General features: G+C 48.3%; 1 protein-coding gene across 1 annotated transcript; it reads left to right on the top strand.

Moving 5' to 3' along the window:
- Positions 1-296: 296 nt before the first annotated feature.
- LOC149428725 (histone-binding protein N1/N2-like) lies at positions 297-18,039 on the top strand. Its single transcript, XM_089667075.1, has 14 exons — positions 297-442; positions 1,663-1,773; positions 2,962-3,042; positions 3,436-3,545; positions 7,154-8,197; positions 8,518-8,573; positions 11,903-11,979; positions 12,141-12,214; positions 12,333-12,521; positions 13,593-13,762; positions 15,936-16,007; positions 16,083-16,163; positions 17,676-17,801; positions 17,880-18,039. The coding sequence occupies exons 1-14, from the start codon at positions 396-398 to the stop codon at positions 17,928-17,930; spliced, it is 2,289 nt and encodes a 762-aa protein (XP_089523201.1). The 5' UTR covers positions 297-395; the 3' UTR covers positions 17,931-18,039.
- The last annotated feature ends 1,783 nt before the right edge of the window (positions 18,040-19,822 follow it).

The following is a 19,822-nucleotide window of genomic DNA, read 5'->3' as shown; positions in this document are numbered from 1 at the left end:
CAGAATTGAGGGATAATGATTGGTGGGGGAAATTCCTCATCAGACACTGAAAACTATTCTGCGACTGAGCTCAGCGATGGGCCAACTTGGAGCTCTATTTCACATTTCAGTGTTTTTTGGTTTGATTATATTGAATTTTATTTTGATTTTATTAAATTATTTACAATTTCATGTTTCAAGTCTTTTATCATCCCCGGGATGTTTACTCGACACTTGTTTGGACAGATTTCAGTGAGTTATTCTTAAGAATTACAGGCCTACAATAACATATTTCAATGCAAAAAATACCGCTTTCGGCACAAATATGGGACATCAGACCGCTAGGGAGGTTAAAGCAGCCATTGGCTTGTCATAGAACGGTTTTGAAGGTCCTAATTGTTACCAATCTTTGCAGGATGGAGGAAACTGAAGAACCCTCAACATCTGCTGAACAAGTTGAAGGGTAAGAACCATGTTTCCCCAGTATAGGAACCCCCCGGGCTGCCATACACTGTGTAGGAACCCCCCCCCGGGCTGCCATACACTGTGTAGGAACCCCCCCCCGGGCTGCCATACACTGTGTAGGAACCCCCCCCCCCCCGGGCTGCCATACACTGTGTAGGAACCCCCCCCCGGGCTGCCATACACTGTGTAGGAACCCCCCCCCCCCGGGCTGCCATACACTGTGTAGGAACCCCCCCCCCGGGCTGCCATACACTGTGTAGGAACCCCCCCCCGGGCTGCCATACACTGTGTAGGAACCCCCCCCCGGGCTGCCATACACTGTGTAGGAACCCCCCCCCCGGGCTGCCATACACTGTGTAGGAACCCCCCCCCGGGCTGCCATACACTGTGTAGGAACCCCCCCCCCGGGCTGCCATACACTGTGTAGGAACCCCCCCCCCGGGCTGCCATACACTGTGTAGGAACCCCCCCCCCGGGCTGCCATACACTGTGTAGGAACCCCCCCCCCGGGCTGCCATACACACTGTGTAGGAACCCCCCCCCCGGGCTGCCATACACACTGTGTAGGAACCCCCCCCGGGCTGCCATACACACTGTGTAGGAACCCCCCCCCGGGCTGCCATACACACTGTGTAGGAACCCCCCCCGGGCTGCCATACACACTGTGTAGGAACCCCCCCCGGGCTGCCATACACACTGTGTAGGAACCCCCCCCGGGCTGCCATACACACTGTGTAGGAACCCCCCCCCCGGGCTGCCATACACACTGTGTAGGAACCCCCCCCCGGGCTGCCATACACACTGTGTAGGAACCCCCCCCCGGGCTGCCATACACACTGTGTAGGAACCCCCCCCCGGGCTGCCATACACACTGTGTAGGAACCCCCCCCGGGCTGCCATACACACTGTGTAGGAACCCCCCCCCGGGCTGCCATACACACTGTGTAGGAACCCCCCCCCGGGCTGCCATACACACTGTGTAGGAACCCCCCCCCGGGCTGCCATACACACTGTGTAGGAACCCCCCCCCGGGCTGCCATACACACTGTGTAGGAACCCCCCCCCCGGGCTGCCATACACACTGTGTAGGAACCCCCCCCGGGCTGCCATACACACTGTGTAGGAACCCCCCCCCGGGCTGCCATACACACTGTGTAGGAACCCCCCCCCCGGGCTGCCATACACACTGTGTAGGAACCCCTTTATTCTGTTTTTCAGGGCTGATGTGGACAATGAAGCCAAGAAACTCATGGGAGCCGGTAGGAGACACATGGTCATGAAGGACGTCCGTTCCGCAGTGAATTCATTTCAAGAGGCCAGCAGCCTTCTGTAAGAATACTGACTTTTTTTTTTTTTTTTTATATAAAGGAACATTTACAAATGTCTTCCTAAAATGAAGAAAATTGCTCTGCTTAACCCCTTGATGCTGAATGCACACAAATATGCGGCCTCAGCATCTGGGCCTTGACACCGAGCGGCCGCATATTCGCGTGCAATTAGAAAATACATTTGTGCTGAGTGCACGCTCCCAGCACGTGTGTCTGACTCATGGAAGTTTCCCGATCTCCCCTTTTGATCAGGACCTTTTCTGATCATGTGACTGCAAATCACAGCGGTCACATGACCCTAAAACCCAATCTGCCTCCCGGCTTCTGAAACTCTTAAAGGGCTGGGAGGTGCTGGTGCAAAGTGGCAAAGGAACCCCTGGCCTCCTCTGGAGGAACCCTGCTCTGGGGTATCTGCTTTCAGTAAATGGCGGTTTTGTGTCATCTTCAGGCCTAAATATTTTTTTTTCAAATGTGTGCAGAAACAGCTCGCAGTGACAAGGTAAAACTGCTTTGACATGTGGTGAGCAGTATGATTGCTTGGATCCTGCCTGGGGACACGCCACATTTCACACATGTACTTTTTTTTTTTTTTCCCAGTTGCGCCATTCACTTTTAAAGCCTTGCAGTGTTGCCTATAGTTCCCCATTCATTGCCTAGCTCCAGGGTGCTGGTGACAACCAGTGTTTGTGCAATGTGTAAATTCAAATTATTAAACCACCCCCCCCATACTAAATTCACAGCCCTGAAGTGCACGTCAGTATCAGAGGCATCACTGCTGCTCTGTCCAGGCCTTGTAAAAAATGTTGTGTCCCTGGACACTGGTGACATGACTGCCATTGCCTGACCGTGTGGTACAGAGTCACTAGGGGAGGTATAAAGTGCAGTATTTTGATGCAGGAAAAGTCATGACCAGACGCATAGGCTGGCCATACATCATACAATTTGTTTTCTTTGTGGTTTAGATTTGCCAAAAACTGTAACAGGTCAAACGTAACACTTTCAATTGTATCCAATCAGGCCGGCTCTTGCACTACATAGTTGAAGGTAAATCTAATGGAAATTGGGCAGTAAATTGTATAGTGTGTGGCCAGCTATAGTTGATCCTGAGTCTTTGCACCTGAAATGGTTTTTCTATTTAGAAGCTTCATGTACTCGCTGTATATCCTTCACAACAATCATTGTATTTCAGGGGAAAGAAATATGGTGAGACAGCAGACCAGTGTGCAGATGCCTTCTTCTCCTATGGCATGGCTCTCCTGGAACTGGCCCGGTAAGCAGTCAGCCCTGATAACTGAGAAATCTAACACTGAACTCTGAGATGCACTAATATTGTCTAATACAAGTTGCATCTTGGTGTTCCTGTAGAAGACTGGTCACTCCTGTGCTCTGCTTGTACAAGGTGACTGGTCTGGTCTCCACCCTCCTGTAGTGGGTGGAGCCTGCCAGGTCCCTTACACAGCTTTCTGCAGACTAAGTGCATGAGTGATGTCACTGCTACTTTTTTTTTACCCCCCCCATTCTGGGTTTGCAGAAGCTTGGTGCACAATGTATTTAGCCCTTTGACTAATCCTGGAGCACATTATTGAATGTTTGCCCAGAGTTCAATCACAGCACAGAATGAGCCACATCTATGATGCTGATCAGATTAAACTTTTCTGAGCAGAATGGAGAACGGTGTCCTGGGAAATGCCTTGGAAGGGATGCCTGAGGATGAAGAGGAAGATGGTGAGAAGGATGATGACCCCAATATCCCCAGTGCTGCTAATCTAGACGGTAAGGTCTTCGCTGCAGGTAAAACTGTGCCAAACTGTAATAGTCAGTCAGTCTTCCTGAGATGACAAGAGAACATGAAAGTAACAGCAGCAAGTCCCTGACTGGGCCCCCCCCTGATAGACATGGAATGAGGCCTGGCATAACACTGGACTACCAGATGCCTGTCCTGGATGACATCTCACCCCTTCCCTGTGCCATCTACACTGCAGGCAGAACATAACTGCACACTGCCTTCTATTGTCTACATTGGCCATTCAGGTTATGAGGCTGGAATATGGTGGCTATAGAGGCTGGGCAGCATGTCTGCCTTCCTGGCCACTCGGCAGTTGCAGGTTTAGGGGTTCTGAGGACGGGCTTTAATTCATTGTAGGGTCTTCAACTGTAACAATCCAGAGGAAGAAAACACTTAATTCTGGAAATTGCGCTTACTCTGGTAAGGGGGATTTCCAATTGCATATTCCTAGACTGAATTTTACATTAAAGCAGAACTTCATCAGACGACAGTTGTGCTGGATGGCTTCAGGCTGTCCTTTTGCAGGCAGAGCTATTTAAAACATTAAGTTCCTACACTGTGTAGAATCCGGTATTACTGCATTCTAACCTGGCTCTGCACATGATCAGTTGTGCTTTTTTCTTTTTTTTGTGCTGTGCTGGAAATGTAGAGGCTGATCTGACATCTGCCTAAAAACTTGATGTTGCTTTGGGCTTCAGGGATTAAAAAAATTAATGTGGGTTTTTTTACATGAGCTACATTGCTTGGGTGTTTATTACCTACTCTGGTAGTCTGCTTCTGGCAACTACTTCTTGCTGTATATTTGGTTTACACCCACACCAATATTAGGTGTAATCTTCGAGTTCATTAATGGGTTACCCCGCCTTACACTTTGGTTATAATATAGGTACTCTACCCCATAGTATTCAAAAATGTAAATATACCACACTTTAGGCAACAGTTCTCTGCAAACTTAGTTATAACTAGCTCCCATGGTGGGACAGTTCCACACTTCAGCTACTAAAGCCATAGAGGCCAAACCTTTTTCCTGCAGGTATGACGGGTGGCCCTTTGCTGCACAATACTAAAGCCATAGAGGCCAAACCTTTTTCCTGCAGGTATGACTGGTGGCCCTTTGCTGCACAATACTAAAGCCATAGAGGCCAAACCTTTTTCCTGCAGGTATGACGGGTGGCCCTTTGCTGCACAATACTAAAGCCATAGAGGCCAAACCTTTTTCCTGCAGGTATGAAGGGTGGCCCTTTGCTGCACAATACTTCAGCTACTAAAGCCATAGCGGCCAAACCTTTTTCCTGCAGGTATGACGGGTGGCCCTTTGCTGTACAATACTAAAGCCATAGAGGCCAAACCTTTTTCCTGCAGGTATGACGGGTGGCCCTTTGCTGCACAATACTAAAGCCATAGAGGCCAAACCTTTTTCCTGCAGGTATGAAGGGTGGCCCTTTGCTGTACAATACTTCAGCTACTAAAGCCAGAGGCCAAACCTTTTTCCTGCAGGTATGAAGGGTGGCCCTTTGCTGTACAATATTGTATCTCCCTTAACTGCCCTATTAAACAGGAACTGAGTCAGCAGATAAACCTCATTTTCTGAACAAAGTGTTACTAAACCCACAACAGTGACATCATTCCATAGATTCAGTAAAGCATGCTGGTTATACTTGCTGTGGAACCCAAGGGGTTAATCCTCCGCATTGTGTAAAGGCCATTTGATCCTGACTTCTCTGCTCCTTATTAAATTGTCCACTTATCTCCTGATAAGACAGACTGAACTGTAGCCATTCTGCACATGCTCAGTTTGGTGTGTAGAGAACCAGCAAACCCAAATGCTCCTGCTCTTGGGGGTGGACTCGATGCTACAACCACATTAAGAATGTCCTGGAACATTCACACCTTGCTGCCCTTATAGATCGGGGGAATCCAAATATACTGAATGAGGAAAGAACAAACAGAGGGCGCACAGGCCTAGGTATTACCATAAAAAATGAAGTAGATGTTGTACTCACAGACAGTCAAGGCACATCAAAGAACAGCTGGGTGAACACTGCGCTGAGTAATAGTCCCACAATAGGGAGTGGTGACATCCAATAGGCTGATGCATTTTGAGGACTTGTCTCTTCCTCTATTTCCTAAACCATTTTATGGTAATGCACTAGGCCTGTGCGCCCTGTTTGTTCTTTCCTCATTTAGTTTGGTGTGGATTGCTAAAGGTTTTTCTTGTGTATGGGATCAGCAAAGGGCCAATCACCCCGCCCAGAGGTCAGGGGTTCTGCATTCGACTCCATTTCATCGTGGGCCGTATCGGCATTATTTCCCTCAAAGGGCTGGTTTTATCTGTAAGACTAAATGTCTAGAGCAACTCGCCCCCCCCCCCATTACATCAGATGTCAAGGATCCCACACCCCCCCCATTACCTCAGATGTCAAGGATCCCACACCCTCCCTAACATCACCATGCATCTCTTCTGGGGGCAGAGCTGGAAAGCAGTGCAGGGTCTGGAGGAGTAGTCGGTAACCAGTCTGCTGGATGCTGAGACCAGGGGAGGCAGAGATGAGGGTGCTGAGTTGCAGAGGAGCAGGATTTGGTGGAAGAGTTCTCTGCTGCTGACTGCTGAGACAAGGTGGGGGTGGAGACAATGGGGTACCTGCAGAAGAGGTTCAAGGGGCCACATGAAATGGTTTTGAGGGCTGGATTTGGCCCACAGGCCTTGTGTTTGCTCTAGGACACAGGTATCAAAGTGAGAACTCCTCCTACAAGCTGTAACCAGTGCTCTGCTGGACACTGATAGTAAAGTCACAAGATTGCTATATACTGCTGCTGATTAGGTATTTAGCAGTTTATTTTTTACTAAAATTGCCTTTTCATGTACTGGGGGGTCCCAGATATCAGGCTCGGGAGTTTAACACTTTAAAGCAGAATTGAACCCTCCTATCCTGTATAGCCAAGGAAGCTGCTTCTGTTTGATCTGCAAGTGTGATCGGTTGTAACTCCAACCCTTTCATGTCTGAGAACACGAGCACATGTGACAGTTGGCAATCCTGGCATTCCAGGAACTTTTATAACCATTACATTGATGGCTTTAATTCCACTTTGATTTACTGGGCTTCAGCAAAATGGCGGCTGCTTCAAGCCACGAGTTACACTGGAGGAAATTTACAGCACAATGACTTTGGTAGCAGAATTGTGGAATGTGTTCCTTGCCAAAACATTTATTTATGGATTTCACTTGGGTTCAGTCAGTCTTTACGTAGCGGAGTTCCTCCATGCCCCTTCATTTAGTTGCCCTTTTCCCTCGGTTCCTAATATCCTCTTTGGAGCATGCTCAGTTCAGTTTTGGGCATCAGTAATGAGTGCGAAGCCAATGTCTCTGGCCACAATCTCCCATACAGGGCTAATCTCTGGGCTGTCCTGTAATACAAGCCAGTGTCCTGCTTGTTCTGGAAGCGCAGACATTAACATACCAGGACTTCCAGATCCCTCAGACTTGCCCTGATGTACTCCTAGATTGTATGTTTAGTAGCTCCATACATGTAAATGTAATGCTTTTGCAAATTGGTCCCATCAGTAAAAGAGAGGGCTTTCTCTCCACAACTTCTAGAGAAAGAAAGGGAGCAGTTAAGAGAGCAGGTCTATGATGCCATGGCTGAACCAGAGAAGCCGGAGAAATCTGCCGAAGAGACCAAGACTAACGGAAAGGCAGAGAATGGCGACGTGGACATGGAAGAGGTGGACAAGCCATCTGAAGAGAAAATGGAAGAAACTCCTGTGTCCAGCTCTGAGAAGGTGGATAAAGGTGAGAAGAGCGCTGCTGTGACTGAAGAGAAGGGTGAGGCTGTGACTAAAGAGAAGAGCACAGATGAATCCAAGGATCAGGAGAAGAGTGCAGAGGAATCTAAGAAAGAAAAGAGCGCAAAGGCAGAAGAGAAGAGCACTGAGGAATCAAAGGGTAAGAGCGCCAAGGCAGAGAAGAGCACCAAGGAATCAAAGGGAAAGAGCACAGAGGCAGCAAAGGCAGAAGAGAAGAGCACTGAAGAATCAAAGGAAGAGAAGAGCGCAAAGGCAGAAGAGAGCACTGAGGAATCGAAGGGAGAGAAGAGCACAGAGGCAGAAAAGAGCACTGAGGAATCTAAGGATGAGAAGAGTGTAAAGGCAGAAGAGAAGAGTGCAGAGGCAAAGAGCACCAAGGAATCAAAGGGTGAGAAGAGCACAGAGGCAGCAAAGGCAGAAGAGAGCACTGAAGAATCTAAGGGTGACAAGAGTGCAAAGGCAGAAGAGAAGAGTGCAGAGAAGAGCACCAAGGAATCAAAGGGTGAGAAGAGCGCAAAGGCAGAGGGCACTGAGGAATCAAAGGGAGAGAAGAGTGCAAAGGCAGAAGAGAAGAGCACTGAGAAATCAAAGGATGAAGAGACAGAAGCCGCGAAGAAAGTGGAGTCCTCTGAACCTGCAGCTCAGGAAGCTGACTCTTCTACCCCCGCTGACCCTGAACCCCCATCACAGGAGCCTGAAGAATCTAAACCCCCTGCTGAAGAAACGGAGGGTGCCAAACCCCCGGCTGAGGAGGAGGCGGCTTCAAAGGAACAGCCCGAGGGGCAGGATGCCAAAGCTGCGGATGAGGAAGCTGAGCCAATGGAGGGCGAAGAAGGTAACTGAGGGGGATGTGACTTTTCTGGGTGTCAGGAGGTGAAGATGGCCTCTTCCCTGTCTTCCTAATGCCTGCAGAACCCTAAGTCACAGGCATGGCTAATAAAACTGATGTCAGCCGATGGTCTGGAGAGTTCCTGCACCTGAGTCTGAAGTCAGAAGTCTGATCACTACTTCACCCAGTCTGGTGTTGGTGTCACAGCAGCCGCTCTGCTACACATAGCCTAGCCCTAGTCACACTGCATGTTGATTACACCAATGCCTCTGCCCCGTCCCTGATGGCAGCTTCTGTATCTAAACCTGTGCTCCTTCCTTTTATAGAGGGAGAAGGCGCTGAATCTGAGGATGGCGAGGAGAACGAAGGATCAGAAGAGAAGGTAGTGTACGGCACTTCATATGTAGCACTGGACTAGCTTGGTCCGACATCAGTCCATCTAGTTCAACCAATGATTATAGATGCTGCTGTACCTGTAGTCCCTGTCAGGAGCTTACGTTCAAGGGTCCCTGTCATGTATGCACACATACCAGAGCCAATTTACTATCGTATCATGGGAGTGCTGGAGGAAAGCAGAACACAATGGTACATGCAAGCTCCATAGTTGCTGTCGGCACGCTCTGGACTGGTCAGCACTTCCAAAATAAGTCCAGTAGCCCAATTTAAATGTCAGTACAGGGTATACTGGGGGTTGGGCAAAAATGGTCTCCAAGATTGGCACATGTGACAGTGACCACATGTTGGCAGTGGAAGCAGGAATTGTGTTCCATTCTCTTGTGTCTGCTGTGTGGTGGGACTCCTAGCTGATGGATGATGGGACTCCCTCATTCAGTAAGTCATATCAGTTTAACATAAAATAGTGCAGCGCTGAAAAAAATGACAAAATGACAAAAAAGTAGTCCACTAAAAGTCTATGACATGTAAACGTATCCAGTGTCAGATGTGGATTCAGAATAGGTGATCCGTGTGGAAATGGCTGGAAAACGCACTCACCAGAAGTAAGACACATAAACGCAGTGTGTATGTAAAACTCAAGGATCTTCAATCCAGAGGGAAGTAAAGCTGATCCGATTACAGGAATGGTGAATCCCTCTTCCACAGGTGCAGCAACCGATCTTCCTTAACACGATTAGATGTAGAATTCCAAAGACCAAGGTTCTGCAAGCAAAAGCTCCTCAAGGGAGTTTTAGGGAAGGACACCCATAGTGAAGTAGGTAATAAAAGGCAGCTTTATTCACAATGATATCCAATTCAAAGCAGGCAGGTATCATACAGATGTGTCAGCAAGACAACTAACCCTGATACTTTGAATAGTGGCCGCCGGGCCTCCACGTGGCACCGGCGGCGTAGCGTCTCGACGTCCAGGCTCCTCCTATTGGTTGCTTAGAGTGCCTAGCCGCTTTCAGGATTAGCGCTCACTGCTGTTTCTTCTTCTTCTTATATCAGTTTAACCCCTCACCTACTGGTCACTTTTACCCTTTCCTGCCCAGGCCATTTTTCAGTTTACAGCGCTGTCACTTTGACAATTGCAACACTGTACTCATATGACATTTTATTTAATTACCAAAAGAAAGCTCTAGTGATGTAATCACCACTGGGGTGTTTTGCACTATAAAAAAGCAAAATATTTAGCAAAATTTAATCTTTTCCAACAGGCCACTTTTCTTTGGCACTGGTGGGCATTGACGAGGTACTGATATGCAGCAGTGATGGGTGGCACTGCAGGGGGGGTGGCAGGTTCTTGACAGGGGTTATAACCCTCCCTTACTCTAACTAAATACTGGGTTATGGCAGAGCCAAAACTAGAACGAAGGCAAAATTTCTCACATTTAGTAGTTATAGTGGTGCATCGAAATGAGCATTCTGGAACCGAAAACTCAAAATGCTGAAAACCAAAATGCACCATTTTTAAAAATATATATTTAAAAAAATATAACTACCCCAATTTTTTTGTAAAATATGAAAGTATGTTACAACAAGTAAATGGATAACAAATGTGACACGCTTTAAAATTGCACACGCTTGTGGCATCAAACTGCAGTAAAATCTCCATGGGTGATGCTTTAACTTTACACTGCTGACCTGTAGACATTTTAGAGGCCTAGTGAGAATTGCTCTCGCTCCAACATTTGTGGCAATACCTCAGCTGTGGGCACCAAAATGGTTGGCAGTACTAGTCGTTGGTTCAAATCCCAGCCACAGCACCTCCTGCCTGGAGTTTGCATGTTCTCCCTGTGCCTGCGTGGGTTTCCTCCCACACTCCAAAGACATGCTGGTAGGTTAATTGGATCCTGTCTAAATTGGCCCTTGTATGTGTGAGTTAGGGATCTTGGATTTGTACGCCCCTTGAGGGTTAGGGACTGATGTGAATGTACAATATATAAAGCGCTGCATAAATTGACGGTGCTATAGAAGTTCCTGAAATGTGTGGTTTGCCCACTTGTGTGGGCGTGGCCTGTGTATGCATTCACCAGGGTGACGGGTATATATTTTGGGACAGTGCAAAACATTTCACTTTTATTCTTACAAGGAATGCATGTATCCCTTGTGATGGTGACATTGACCCCATATCTCTCCATAAAGAGGACCTAATTAATGCTAAGAGCCCACATCTCTCCTCTGCAATCTAAAGCGTTAGATGAAAAAACATCCTAGTGCTAGAAAATTTCCAGAACTGGAAGTGACATCACTCCAGTCCTCCAAGGGCATAGAGATGAGTGGAGGCCATCTTTCCCTCACTAATCTATGCCCAGCACTGGGATTGTTAGTAGTTCTCAGCCTTACCCAAGAAACCATCAAACAATTTCAGTGCTGGGCATAGGTTAGTGAGGGAAAGATGGCCTCCACTCATCTCTATGCCTTGGAGGACTGGAGTGATGTCACTTCCAGTTCTGGCCAATTTTTTTTATAGCACTAGATGGATTTTTTTTTTCTCTTTAGATTGCAGAGGAGAGATGTGGGGGGGTCTTAGAAATAGTGACATTGACCCCATATCTCTCCATACATACTCCAAGGGATACATGCATTCCTTGTATGAATAAAAGTGAAATGTTTTGCACTGTCCCAAAAAAACACACACCGCACTGATACGGGTGCTAAAAACCTTGCCCCCTCACTTTGATGGTTTCTTGGGTAAGGCTGAGGTGAGGATTGGCGAGGGGGCAGAGTTTTTAGCACCTGTATCAGTGCTGTGTTGGGGTTTTAATGCAGTCTGGCCCCCTAAAGTCTGCAGGGCAGTAAAGCAGCAATTAAGGATGTTTGGGGACCCCTGGAATAGGGTAGCATTGTTCTGCTGTAGGCATACACCTTTGATCAGAGAATTGCGTGGTGCCGTGTAGGACGGTGTGATCAGAGCATTGCGTGGTGCCGTGTAGGACGGTGTGATCAGCATTGCGTGGTGCCGTGTAGGACGGTGTGATCAGCGTTGCGTGGTGCCGTGTAGGACGGTGTGATCAGCGTTGCGTGGTGCCGTGTAGGACGGTGTGATCAGAGCGTTGCGTGGTGCCGTGTAGGACGGTGTGATCAGCGTTGCGTGGTGCCGTGTAGGACGGTGTGATCGGAGCGTTGCGCGGTGCCGTGTAGGACGGTGTGATCGGAGCGTTGCGCGGTGCCGTGTAGGACGGTGTGATCGGAGCGTTGCGCGGTGCCGTGTAGGACGGTGTGATCGGAGCGTTGCCGCGTAGTACAGTAACGAGGATCCTTTATTTTTAGGAGAATGATGAGGAAGATGTCGGCAATCTGCAACTAGCCTGGGAGATGCTGGACCTTTCCAAGGTTATATTCAAGAGGTAAGTCATGCTGTGATTGCTTTTCAGTGGCTGAGGGTTCTAGTTTACTTCTGTATGTGAAGTTGCTTGTTGGACAGCTCAGTCTTTTGGGGCAAATGTCCAATGAGGAGGATGGGAAAGCAGATTATTTTGATTGTAAAGTGCCATGAAATGTCTTGCAGGCAGGAGAACAAGGAATCCCAGCTGAAGGCAGCACAAGCTCATCTGAAGCTGGGAGAAGTCAGCATAGAATCAGGTGAGATCATTGAAGACGTCCAGGTCCAGCTTTGTCTGCCGTGTGGTAACCTTGCCGTGTGGCGCGTGTGGTAACCTTGCCATGTGGCGTGTGGTAACCTTGCCTATTCCTGTCATAGAGAACTACAGTCAGGCAGTAGATGATTTCCTCGCATGTCTGAACATCCAGAAAGGGCACTTAGAAGAGCATGACCGACTCCTTGCGGAGACCCACTACCAGCTCGGCCTGGCCTACCAGTACAGCAGCAAGCATGACAGCGCCATATCCCACTTCACCCAGTCCACCGAGGCCATAGAGAAGAGAGTGGGTGAGTACACGAGCCTCACATGGTGCTAATGATCCCCCATGACAGATGGCAAAAACCAATCAGATTGGACCTAGAGATTCAGAATGGGGGGGGGGAGGGGGGAGTCTGGTTTGGCTTTGATAAAGGGCTGTGTAAAGCTAGCCATCATACTTTTTTTTTTTTTTTTTTTTTTTTTTTATACTATGTAGTATCTACTGCTTTTCTTGGACCTTTAACCCCTCGCCTACCTGGCACTTCTACCCCCTTCCTGCCCAGGCCAATTTTCAGCTTTCAGCACTGTTGACCTTTAAAAGTTATAGGTACAGTGTTGCATGCCTGTGCAATTGTCACTTTTTTGCAAAGCTTTTGGTGGATTTACTTGCTGCTGGGTTTTTTGCCTTAGAAACACTCATTTTTGACTTTGTTTTATATTTAAATTTTGTAAACCAGTTTTTCTCCTTCACTGTGCATTTGAGGCAGCACTGATAATCGGTGCCCTGATTAGTGCCGATCCATCCTGACAATTGCTGGTTTATCAGCAGTACTTTCCTCACGCTGTGACAGTGAGGAGAGTGCAGCTAACCAGCAACTGCATTTACTGGTCTGCTGTCATTGGACACCGGTGATCATGTGGTAAAAGGCTGCTGTGATTTGCCTTATAGCACATTGTGTGATCAGCTGTCTTTAGAACATGGCAATCCGATTCACTGGGTGCATGCCCCAAGGGGCACACAGGAGGGCATGTTCTGGGAGGACATCATGACTCCCTCCCAGAACTGGACCACCATGCTGTAGCCGTCATTCAGCTATAGTGCGGTTGGCAAGTGGTTAAAGGGGGTATACCCCAAAAGCTTGTCCTGAAAATTGTATGGTGCAAGTTCTGTGAATGGGTAAATGTTTGATCACAAGTGCACTAATACAGCTACAAGCAACTATGTGGTACAAGGGCCTGTCTGAGGGGGTGAAATCACTTTAACAGACCAGTGTCTTTAATAAATGACCTTTAACCCACCATGGGTGTATCACCACATACAGACCTGCAGGGTTGTCTGCACCCAGACTGGCCTAACAATCACCTGTTCCCTTCCGCAGCTCTGCTCACAGAACAATTGGAGAAGGCTGCCAGCGAATCCACCGAGGAACTTCAGAAGGAGATGGATGAATTGAAGGGACTCCTTCCGGATATCAAGGAGAAGATCGAAGACTCCAAAGAAGCACAGAAAACTGCAGAAGCAACAGAAAAGGCACTTAAAGAGACTTTGGTTAGTAACTGCAGATCTGTACACTGATCAACAGATTTGTCAAACAATTTCCTGCCCTACAAAGATGGCAGATCAAAGCCTGGCCTGATGGAAACCACTTCACACATGAATGGGGTGCAGCCAGCAGATCAAAGCCCCCCTACAGTGGCCCTGTTGCAGTGCTGTGCCCCCCTACAGTGGCCCTGTTGCAGTGCTGTGCCCCCCTACAGTGGCCCTGTTGCAGTGCTGTGCCCCCCTACAGTGGCCCTGTTGCAGTGCTGTGCCCCCCTACAGTGGCCCTGTTGCAGTGCTGTGCCCCCCTACAGTGGCCCTGTTGCAGTGCTGTGCCCCCCTACAGTGGCCCTGTTGCAGTGCTGTGCCCCCCTACGCAGCACTTTAACTTCCTAGCGGTAACCCCGATCCACTCTCAGGATTACTATAGTGTAACTTAACTTTTTCCTGCAATCCAGCCAATGCTGGCATCTGTCTTGTGGGTTCCCTTCCCTGCAAGCATTGATGGGGGGGGGGGGGCGCAGAGCTGGTGGGAGATTCAAAAAAGTAAAAACATGACACACAATACACTGTAATCTGTTAGGATTACATTACTGTATCATTTCACCTGTCCCTCACCCTGCCTGCACTTTACCATTTCTGCCTGGAAGCTTGAACGTCCATGGCATCCAAAATGTTAGGTTAACAGCAATTTTAGACCAACTAGAAAACCGCAATTGGTGAATTAGAATCACTTGCAGAATTGAGAGAATGATTCGTGGGGGGAAATTCATCACACTGAAACTGACAGTCAGTTCTGCAACTGAGATCAGAGATGTGTGAACTTGATGCTACATTCCAAATTTCAGTGTTCTTTGGTTTGAAACTTGAAATAAAAAAAATTATAAAAATTCTATGCAATCAAACGTTATCCTACCCGGGATGTTTACTGGATTCTTAAGAATAGCTCACTTAAAAATATATGCAAAAATTACAGGCCTACAATATATGCAAAAATTACAGGCCTACAATATATGCAAAAATTACAGGCCTACAATATATGCAAAAATTACAGGCCTACAATATATGCAAAAATTACAGGCCTAAAATATATGCAAAAATTACAGGCCTAAAATATAAAACAAATTTCCATGCAAAACAATGTACCACTTTGACATTCAAAAATAAACCTAATCAGACTGCCAATGAGGTTAAGGGCACAAGAGTGCTGTAGCTGTCAGGGTGTTAGACTTGTGCTAGGCTAGTCACCCATGCTGTAGCTGGTGGGTTGTCACTTGTGTTAGGCTAGTTACCCATGTCAGCCCATCGCTCTCACCATAGCAGCTCCACTAGTCTTGTAATAAGGTTCTTCAAAGGAAAAATGTGACTTTGGAGGCTAAACTGCACACTTGCAAAAGTGTGGCACAAATTGCAGAAACTTTCTGTTCCCCTGCTGTACGCTTCAAATTGTTCCCCCTGCTGTACGCTTCAAATTGTTCCCCCTGCTGTACGCTTCAAATTGTTCCCCCTGCTGTACGCTTCAAATTGTTCCCCCTGCTGTACGCTTCAAATTGTTCCCCCTGCTGTACGCTTCAAATTGTTCCCCCTGCTGTACGCTTCAAATTGTTCCCCCTGCTGTACGCTTCAAATTGTTCCCCCTGCTGTACGCTTCAAATTGTTCCCCCTGCTGTACGCTTCAAATTGTTCCCCCTGCTGTACGCTTCAAATTGTTCCCCCTGCTGTACGCTTCAAATTGTTCCCCCTGCTGTACGCTTCAAATTGTTCCCCCTGCTGTACGCTTCAAATTGTTCCCCCTGCTGTACGCTTCAAATTGTTCCCCCTGCTGTACGCTTCAAATTGTTCCCCCTGCTGTACGCTTCAAATTGTTCCCCCTGCTGTACGCTTCAAATTGTTCCCCCTGCTGTACGCTTCAAATTGTTCCCCTGCTGTACGCTTCAAATTGTTCCCCTGCTGTACGCTTCAAATTGTTCCCCTGCTGTACGCTTCAAATTGTTCCCCTGCTGTACGCTTCAAATTGTTCCCCTGCTGTACGCTTCAAATTGTTCCCCTGCTGTACGCTTCAAATTGTTCCCCCTGCTGTACGCTTCAAATTGTTCCCCCTGCTGTACGCTTCAAATTGTTCCCCCTGCTGTACGCTTCAAATTGTTCTTAAAGAATGCTAAGTTTTTATTTGTTTCTCTAGATTGGAGGGTTATCTGGCTTCTCCCAAGAGAACGGAGGAACTTCATCGTCATCGGCTGTGCCTGCATCGGCTGTAAGCTGCTGACTTGTTTTGGCTTTGTAATGCTGACACATGGCCGAGCCTCTGACTGTCTTTTCTGTCCCTCAGGCTCCAGCAGAGAAGAGTGGGGACAGCACTGTACCCGTTACCAACTGCGTCTCTGACATCTCACATCTCGTGAGGAAGAAGGTGGGTCGGGATCCTTGAACATTGTATTGGGTCAATCTCGGCACCCACACTGACACTTCTGCTTTTCGCCTATAAATTTCAACTAAAGGTCAAACTGGCGGCCTTCCAGCCGTTGTGAAACTACAAGTCCCATCATGCCTCTGCCTTTGGGAGTCATGCTTGTCAATCTTGCAATGCCTCATGGGACTTTTAGCTTGGCAACAGCTGGAGGGCCGCCAGTTTAACACCCGTGGGCTAAAGCAAATATAATGTGGTGCGGTCCAAACGTTGGCATCAGAGCTTTACTTGTTGGCAGTAGATCTGTTAGACCTCATTTCACCTAGTCTGGGTTAGAACACGGACACACCACAAAGCTTGACTTTGCATTCGGGGGTCGTACTTGCAATGCCTCAGGACTTTCCAGCTGTTTCTAAGTCAAGTCACATGAGGCATTGCAAGCACAACCCCCAAATGCAGTTTGGCACCCCTGCCCTAGGAAGATGCATGATGGGACTTGAAGTGATTAACTGCAGCCTTCCAAGCTGTTGACATGCAAGTTCCAGGAACAAGCAGTATTCCATTGGTCAGGTGTGAGCAGAGCCACAAATTCCCACAATGAATGGATGGTAAGTCCTGTGTGGCAGGGAGTCCCCCCTAATGTTCTGTAGTTGGCATCACTTCCACCTGGGTACATACTTGGGACTGTTTGCAGGAGCCTGCCTATTGCAGTCATGACCAGGGGCGGACTGACCATTTGGAAACTTGGGCACTGCCTGAGGGCCTGGGGTCAGTAGGGGGCCCCATGAGATGCCCCTGGTACACTTTTTTTTTTTTTTTTTTTTTTTTTTTTTTTTTTTTCTTTGTCGTCTTAGGCTTTTGAGTTTGGCAAAGGACATGGGCCCCCTGATCCCCTATTGCCCGGGGGTCCATGAGTTGTCAGTCCACCCCTGTTGATGACATCTATCTCATGATCGATGGTGGTCTGCAGGTTTCATTGCATGTCCTGCTTGTAGAAGACTTCATTTATCAGCACAAATTAGTTGTCACCCTGTTAAATCCAATGCCACCCTCCATGGCCAGTGTAGAGGAAACTCCTTTTCACTGCCAGAGCCTTCTGTACATGTAAATGGTTGTTGGGCCTGAAGATTTCACAACCCCCCCAAACTAGAATTTCTGAAAGCAGACCCTCCAGGGTAGGGCGTCTCCAAACAGTAAACTGGCCCTTTGTTTAGACCAGGGGTAGGCAACCTGCAGTTCTCTAGCTGTTGAACTAAATTTCCCATGAGACATTGCAAAATTGAGTTACAGCTACAACTTGCAGAAGCATGATGGAACTTGTAGTCCTGCAACAGCTGGAGAGCCGCAGGTTGCCTACACCTGGTTTAAATGGTTGAGGGTGCCAGAAGAATGAAGGGTGCCTCCTTGTTAGGAGCAATAGTGCCCCCAACAGCAGCAGGGGTGGCAGTCTGAAAATCATGACTTGATGGTAGCTCTGGGGGAAGTTGCTGTAATAGACATCTTTTGGCCTTCCAGAGGAAACCGGAGGAGGAAAGTCCACTGAAAGAAGCCAAGAAATCCAAGGCTGAGCCTGTAGAGAACGGAGCTGAGAATGGGGATGCTGTGGTGCCCACAAATGAGGAAGTTGAGAAGGCAGAAGAGGTGAGCGGGGGGTGGGGCCCTATACATATAGTGGTGCATATCACATCTGTTTACTAATTTCAGTCTTTCCACCGGCAGGCAGAGAAGCAGACACCAATGGAGACCACAGCAGTGGAGAGTACTGCATGATTCATACACCCTAAAGGGACTTTTGTACATAAATTGTATTTTTTCCACTTTTGTTCAAAGCATCTTTTTGTAAAACAAAATAAAGGTTAAATAAAGTTTCTCTTGGTAACTTGTGATCAGTGCTTTTAGACTGAAATACCATTTACGTGAGGAATTTGAGGGCTTTCAGTGGTCAGTTGAAGTCTGGGAACTGACAATTCATATGGAGTTGCTGTGTAGGATCTGGTGGTCTTTGGGGACACATCAGTCCTGGAGCTCTATGGGCAAAATGTTGATCACCTTGAAATGTCCTTGTGGGCTATGGCCTGTAGTCTCTGGTTGAGTCGCCAATTGCTGTACAAAACCCATGCAAGGTCCCAATTATGTGATCACTGATTGGCCAATCAGTGACTACATGCTTAGTAGTAAGCAATGACAGGAAGTGACATCTTGCTTACTACATGTGAAATCTGATCAGAGGTTATATGGTACAGGACTACACGCAACAGCCTTGGAGCATGCGACAAGCTGACCAATCACAGCTTTCTCAATGGCTGCAGGAATGCAGCCAGAGGTTGATTTTATACACCCATAAAGGCAATCTGTATTTAAAATCACCCTCATGTAGTAGTCACTATGTTGACCCTGTACTGCTAGGGTGACAGTTAAAAAGAAATTTTTTTTATGAATAAATTTATATCTGGTAAACAAAAATTAACCCAAAATTTTATTTTAACACCTTTTTTTCCAAATTGTTTTGGATTTCATTTTTATATAGCAAAAATCTCAAATGCTAAATTCATACAAGTACAGTGAATGACAATTGCGCAGTCATGCAACAAAGTGTGGTGTTGCAGAATTGTCCTGGGCTGGGAGTGGGTGAAAGTGGCTTGAAGTGTTTAAAGTTATACTTGCCTGCTCTGTGTAATAGGTTTGCACAGAGCAGCCTGCATCTTCCTGTTCTGAGTCCCCCACAGGCTCTGCTGTCTACACAGCAAGCGGCTTGCCATGGGGTCACCACCTGCTCTTGTCTGTTCATATCTGCATGTGGTGCCACTTCAGAGCCACACAGGAATGCCGGCTGGTGCCATTGGTTCTTGCCGGCGCGTGCCATTGGTTCTTGCCGGCGCGTGCCATTGGTTCTTGCCGGCGCGTGCCATTGGTTCTTGCCGGCGCGTGCCATTGGTTCTTGCCGGCGCGTGCCATTGGTTCTTGCCGGCGCGTGCCATTGGTTCTTGCCGGCGCGTGCCATTGGTTCTTGCCGGCGCGTGCCATTGGTTCTTGCCGGCGCGTGCCATTGGTTCTTGCCGGCGCGTGCCATTGGTTCTTGCCGGCGCGTGCCATTGGTTCTTGCCGGCGCGTGCCATTGGTTCTTGCCGGCGCGTGCCATTGGTTCTTGCCGGCGCGTGCCATTGGTTCTTGCCGGCGCGTGCCATTGGTTCTTGCCGGCGCGTGCCATTGGTTCTTGCCGGCGCGTGCCATTGGTTCTTGCCGGCGCGTGCCATTGGTTCTTGCCGGCGCGTGCCATTGGTTCTTGCCGGCGCGTGCCATTGGTTCTTGCCGGCGCGTGCCATTGGTTCTTGCCGCCGCGTGCCATTGGTTCTTGCCGGCGCGTGCCATTGGTTCTTGCCGCCGCGTGCCATTGGTTCTTGCCGGCGCGTGCCATTGGTTCTTGCCGCCGCGTGCCATTGGTTCTTGCCGCCGCGTGCCATTGGTTCTTGCCGCCGCGTGCCATTGGTTCTTGCCGCCGCGTGCCATTGGTTCTTGCCGCCGCGTGCCATTGGTTCTTGCCGCCGCGTGCCATTGGTTCTTGCCGCCGCGTGCCATTGGTTCTTGCCGCCGCGTGCCATTGGTTCTTGCCGCCGCGTGCCATTGGTTCTTGCCGCCGCGTGCCATTGGTTCTTGCCGCCGCG

Source organism: Staurois parvus, unplaced genomic scaffold (assembly GCF_062004578.1).
Source record: "Staurois parvus isolate SC_StPar_1 unplaced genomic scaffold, SC_StPar_1.0 ptg003006l, whole genome shotgun sequence".
In the NCBI taxonomy this organism is placed as follows: domain Eukaryota; kingdom Metazoa; phylum Chordata; class Amphibia; order Anura; family Ranidae; genus Staurois; species Staurois parvus.
This window is presented reverse-complemented; position numbering and strand designations above follow the sequence as displayed.